The sequence below is a fragment of the Lactuca virosa genome, chromosome 7, assembly GCF_052849685.1.
Source record: "Lactuca virosa cultivar CGN04683 chromosome 7, Lactuca_virosa_CGN04683_v6, whole genome shotgun sequence".
NCBI classification, from domain to species: Eukaryota; Viridiplantae; Streptophyta; class Magnoliopsida; order Asterales; family Asteraceae; genus Lactuca; species Lactuca virosa.
The window spans coordinates 96,770,252-96,776,783 of NC_136432.1; the positions used below are offsets into that span (position 1 = coordinate 96,770,252).

General features: G+C 45.7%; 1 protein-coding gene and 1 non-coding gene across 2 annotated transcripts; one reads left to right on the forward strand and one right to left on the reverse strand.

Moving 5' to 3' along the window:
- Positions 1 to 239: 239 nt before the first annotated feature.
- On the reverse strand, positions 240 to 2,222 carry LOC145126953 (uncharacterized). The gene has a single exon (XM_079062218.1). The coding sequence runs from the start codon at positions 2,220 to 2,222 to the stop codon at positions 240 to 242; it is 1,983 nt and encodes a 660-aa protein (XP_078918344.1).
- On the forward strand, positions 2,068 to 2,174 carry LOC145128101 (small nucleolar RNA R71). The gene has a single exon (XR_013716702.1). It is a non-coding gene; the product is annotated as a small nucleolar RNA R71 (small nucleolar RNA).
- Positions 2,223 to 6,532: the final 4,310 nt, after the last annotated feature.

Genomic DNA, 6,532 nt, shown 5'->3' on the forward strand with positions numbered 1-6,532 from the left:
TTTAATACTCGGACTAACTCTTCCTTTTCAGATTTTGTGAGGTCAGAAGCTATAATTACTGGTTTTTGTTCACCTTATTCAAGAAATGCATATTCCAAATGATCAGGTAAAGTTGTCAGATCTGATTTCATGTTTTGTATACAGAACACGTCGATTCCAGTAAGGGGACTCGTCGAGTCCAGGCCAAAATCCACGTGTGATCGCGATTTCTCACTTGGACTCGTCGAGTCAGTGACTGCTCAGCGAGTCGGGCTTTCAGCACTTATGATTAATTCATTGTATTCAGCTTCTTCTAGTAGTCTCTCTATCTCCATCAGGTCCCTTTCTGCATCAAAACTATCGTCAAAGGCAGTGGTAGACTTGCTTGGCTTGTCTTCTTCCCATTCTTCCATTAATTCTTCCAACATATCAACCGAAAATGTCGTGTCATCACTATATCTTGCATGCTTCATGGCTTGATCAACTCCAAATGTAACTGATTCGTCTCCCACCCGAAGGGTAAGTTTAGAATCTCGCATGTCAACTATAGCACTTGCGTTATTTAGGAATGGTCTTCCAAGAATGATTGGGACTTGAGGATCCGCTTCCATGTCAAGTATTATGAAGTCCGCAGGGAACCCAAACCTATCAACTTTCACCAATAAATCTTTGCATATTCCCCTTGGAAATGTCACCGTTTTATTTGCTAAGTGAATTGCCATTCGAATTAGCCTTGGCTCCGGAAGGTCTAATTTCTTAAAGAATGAGTATGGCATAAGGTTAACACTTGCCCCCGAATCAGCCAATGCATGAATAGTTGATAAATTTCCGAATTGGCAAGGCAAGGTCAAACTACCCAGGTCACCCATCTTCTTAGGTAGTTTGTTCAACATGGCGGCTGAACAATTTTCATTTAGAACCACCTTCTTCACTTCTTCCATCTTCTTTCTATTTGTAAGAAGCTCCTTTAAAAATTTGGCATACTTAGGCATTTGTGCAACCGCCTCGATGAAGGGCATATTAATTTGAAGGGCTTTTATGTGTTCCAGGAATTTTTTATAATCAATATCGTGCTTATCTTGTCTAGATCGGCCTGGAAATGGCAATGGAGGCTGATATGGTTTAATAGGAGGCTTATTTTTCTGTTTAGGTGGGGGACTCGTCGAGTCCATGTCTTCGACTCGGCTAGTCGAGTCTGGTTCTTGCGATTTTTGGTTTTCTGACTCTTCATCCTGCATAAATTTACGTTCTTCTTTCTGGATAGGGGCCAGAGGAGTAATTCTCTTCCCACTCCTAGTTGTCACTATGTTTATATGTGCGCCTTTCGGATTATTTTCGGTATTACTAGGAAGTCCACCCGGTTGTCTTTCGTTTACTTTTTGTGCAATTTGGCCTAACTGCTTTTCAATGTTGAGAATGGAGGTTTGCTGATTCCTAAGTAGAGCTTGTTTATCTTTCATTATAATTTGGTGCTCTCTCAACATGTTTTGTTGATCTTTTATTGCAGCATCGGTATCGTTATTGCTTTTCTCGGACGCGGCTACGAATCTTGTAAGCATATCTTCCAAATCAAATTTCTTTTCTTGCACCGGCTCCTCCTTTTGATAAAAACCTCTTGCTTTTTGCCTATACTTTTCCTCCTTCGCCTTCTTGTACTCATCATAAGGTAGCCATTCTTTCTTGGGTTTTCGCCAATCATCATCGTATCTATCACCACTTGAATAACACACTTGGGCTTTCCGATTCCCATTCTCATCAAGATCACAATCTTTAGTAAGGTAAGGCCCTCTACAGTTATCACATCTCACTCTAATGGAATGGATGGATTGGTCCATCTTAGTCATTCTTCGATCCATACTCTCCAATTTTGCCATCATTGCTGCCATGTCATCGGAAATAGAGTTCACCACCCCTCGAGTTGAGTCATACCTTGGGTTATGAAATTCTCTAGAGTGCTTAAAGAATTCTTCAATGAGCTCCTTAACTTCCGCCGGATTTTTCTTTGTTAATGGGCCTTGAGAGTCAAGGAGTTGTTTAGTGGTAACATTTACTCCATCATAGAAAATGGAGACTTCTTGTTGAACGTTCAAGTCATTGTGGGGGCAATTCCTCAACAAGATTTTGTATCTCTCCCACGCCTCATACAGTGATTCGTCCGGTTGTTGCTCGAAATTGGCAATGGCTTTCTTCAATTTTGCTATTTTTGAAGGAGGGAAAAATTGGTCAATGAACTCTTCACGCATTTTTGCCCAAGTGGTGATGGTTCCTGGGGGAAGTGATTTCAGCCAATCTTTCGCAGCCCCCTTAATTGTGACCGGTAGCATACGAAGCAAAACAGTCTCGCGATGAACATTTGGGATGTTGAAATAGTCGGCTATGTCGTTGACCTCGTCGATGTGCTTGTACGCGTCTTCGTGATTGAAACATCCCAAAAATACGGTCCGAAAATTTCATTTTTAAATCATAACTAAACCATAGTATTAAATCATCTCAAACATACTAAAAGAGTTATATAACAAATCAGAGTATCTTTTCAAAACACTTGTTCATTTCATCAGAGTAAACATCCCAGGGTAAACTTCTTGGTGTGTGCAATGCGATCACCCCGAGCACTTCCCTCCGCTACCGGAAGTACCTGAAACCAAAACTGAAAACCGTAAGCACGAAGCTTAGTGAGTTCCACAACCTACCATATACCATACACATAACCACATACTACAAGTACTGGGCCTCGCCCTCTACCTTGGGCCCCACCCGGCTTCGGATAAATCCGACAACAGGCCCCGCCTGGCTTCGAGCCCCGCTCGGTGTACATATCTGTTTCTCTTTAGGCCCCGCCTGTCTCTAGGCCCCGCCCGCTAAACATATAACGTATCGCATAACACATAAACTATACTACTCTACTACATTCCTGTATTAAGGTCTCGCCTATCTTGGGCCTCGCCCCTGTCCTGCTACTGATGAGTCGTGGAACCCCGTCCACGCTCCTGCTGGTAGTGAGATATGGGCCCCCGCCCACACTCACCTCCCTACTAACTCGGGCCTCGCCCCTACTCTGTTACTAATGAGATACGGAACCCCATCCATACTCGGTTTGTGATGAGATACGGGACCTTGCCCGACTCACCTCCCTACCAGGCACATACAAGTATCACAAAGACAACAAGTATAATCTAACTCCTTGGGCTCCCGCCCACTATCGGACCTTGGTCCGAAAATCATACTAGCATACAGTGCCTAGGGCTAACCCCCAGATCTTCCAACTCATAACTACATGGGCCGGCATTGTGGCCTTAGAACCATTCACACAGAGGGAAACTCACCTCGTACTGCTGAAATTGTTGATAACCCTCTGGATGCTATCCAACAACTCTCCGAACTGCTGCTCCTATAGCTCCCCGAGCTACCAATACCAAATAATAGTAACACTTAGCCTAACTGTCCTCAAGGAGTCAACTAAGTCAACTCTGGTCAAATTCCTTCTCAAGGTCAAAGCCCTGGTCAAAGTCAACCTTCCAGTTGACTCGACTCGTCGAGTTGTTCTGCCAACTCGCCGAGTCTATGCTCCTCAAATCCCGAAACAACCCCGACTCCACTCGTCGAGTCTAGCGAGAACTCGACGAGTTCTCCTTCATCTAACACTTCGGGACTATCTTCAACCAACTCGCCGAGTTCATCCTTGAACTCGTCAAGTTCGTCATCATCGTATGAATGTCTAGACCATGACTCGCCGAGTTGTATGAACAACTCGTCGAGTTCATCTTCATAACTAAGGAGATTGTCTTGGACTCGCCGAGTTCCTCCTTGAACTCGTCGAGTACTATGATCTTCATGTCCATTACGGACCCAGTCTGGCTGAATCCTTCACTAACTCCACTCACTGATTTGAATCATAACAGAAGGGTTTGGGTTTACGACCCGACTCGCCGAGTCCATGAACGGACTCGTCGAGTCCACCTTGTGACATCTCTATTATGTCGATTACAGTGCATTCCAACACTTCCAACTCATAGATCTGGACTCCTAATGCTAGCATTGCACGTAAAGTTGCTAACTTTACGTGCATGCATGATGTTATGAGGCTAGAACACTTAATCCAAGCTACAATGAAGGCCTAGGTCATGAAATGGGACCTTAGCTGGATAAAACCAACAACTTTGAGCTTCTAAAGCTCAAGAGTGTCCAGATCTGTTGTCCAATCCATCCTCAAAGGCTTAATACTCGGATTCTACTTGGAAATGATCCAATTGTGACAAAAGGCAAGCTAGAAAGGGGATCTATCAATTGAAAGCTCAAGGTTCAGTCTTTTTACCTCCTAACAGTTTCAAAGTCGATATGGAGGCTGGATCTACTCTTCCTTCCTTGCTCCTTTCTCTCCAAGCTTCCCAGATGCACTCTAAAGGCCCTTAATCTTCTCAAAAGCTCAAACAATGGAGTTGAGTGGCTAGGGTTTTGGGTTCTGGACGAGAGAGGCTGTAAATGAACCCTAGGGAAGAGAATAAGATGCTTAAATAGGGTACCAAGTCCCGGAATTAGGGCTTCCTAACCCAGACCTGACTCTCCGAGTCCACTCTCCGACTCGTCGAGTCGGTCACTTAATCTTGCACCCGGATCCCGCTCCGACTCGTCGAGCTCTTCCTTGGACTCGACGAGTTGACCCCCTTTTGACTTAGGGTTTTCCTTCCTTTCTTGGCCTTTCTGATACTGGGTGTTACAATTCTCCCCCACTTAAACTAGACTTCGTCCTCGAAGTCTGCTACGGCCAACTGTCCTGCAATCTACTTCCAACCTTCCTGCCTGATGAATCTAACCCCTGCTGACCGCTTCCATTGACCTTCCACCCTGTCATTCAGACTAACACTAGTCCTTGCAAATAACAATCCTCAAGTGCACTCTTATCTCGTTAGTCCTATGAACACAACTTACTCAATTGACAATCCTTCCGGTACTCCCCGAGTACTTATGCTGGACATCCTAGGGGTTCACCCCCTTTTCCTTGCGCGTTTTCTAGCCTTCCCTAGGCAACTTGCCATAATTAACCACCTCCTCTATCACTGTGAAGGACATACCCTTCACGGTATCCATTACTCCAGCCACTCCCAGTGCTGGTCGCTGCTGCCGGTACACACTGAATACTTCTTACTGCTATAACTTAGTGCTGAGGACCCATCCCAGCGAATGGATCAGATAATCCTTTGAGTAAAAGATTCATCCCTACAACGGTTAGACTCATACGAGAGCTACGCAACAGGATCAAACCCTTCCCTCTGAGATTATTCAACCCTGCTGTGAGTGGCGTAACACCTCTCGGTCAACTAGTTGCTCCAACAGAAATTCTCCTATCGTTATCCCCGACCGAAGATCCTGTTATTCCCTGTCCACTTTCCGGATGAAACGAGACTATCCTGGTCCCAACTAGTCTGCCATAATCTGGGTTACCAGACTTCCACCGGTTACTGCACCCAAGCTCCATCGCTCAGTCGCTCTCAGCGACTTCCGAAGAAAACTTCGGCTAGCTAAAACTGCTTTGTCTACCTTGCTACTCTGGCTCTCTAATTCCTGGGATCCTCGATCCCCTATCTTGACTCTAAGGTCTCTACCAGGTTCCACCTGTGCTGCTAAAATCTCACGGGCCTCGCCCACGGGTCCCACCCAATCTAGATCTAGAGCGGTCTCTCCCTCTAGTTTCACCTAAATCGCTACTAATATACGGGCCTCGCCCACGGGTCTCACCCAACTGTATCTTGGAGTGGCCTCTCCCTCAGGTCTCACCTATCCAGGGCTATGCAGGCCTGACTCCATACTAAATCTCAACGAACTATGTCTACCTGATCCTGACCATACTAACTAGGAGATACGGGCTCTCGCCCACACTCCTCTATCTAGGAGATATGGGCCCTCGTCCACACTCCTAACTGGCTACTAACAAATGTTGCGGCTATCCCGCAGTCTTACCACATTCCCCATGTTGTCTCTACATTGACAACTAATCCGAAAGCATCTCATGCCGGCCATTTACTCAGTCTGTATTCTGACTCACTCGAGTCCTGCTGGCGATCCTCCAACCTGGTTTTCCAAACCTGCTATTGCCTAACGTGATTACTGTGGTCATCCCGCAGCCTCACTACAGTTCCCATACTGTCTACCTGGTGGTGAAGGCTACGGCTGTCCCGTAGTCTTACATCCTAGCTAAAATCACGTCCTGCCGAGAAAATCTTCAACCTAGTTTCCCAACCCAATCATCTACTGACCGCTATTACACGCACTCAACACTGCGAAGTTTCCTAAACTCCCAACTCACACGTTTCGCATCCGAACAGCCACTCAGACTATTACCCTGCTCAATAGGGTTGCGAACTCATTCCAACTCCTTACTTACTTCTGATCCTGAATACTTGGAGGACTCTCCCCCACTTTGACTCAACTAGCTCCTTGCAGTTTTCTGTCTGGGAAGGATTCCCAATCCTTCTTACCATTCCATAATCGTTCTGCTAAAAGCTGAGGTTTACCGTTGCCAGTGCTCCAAAGCTAACCAACACCATGACACCACCGT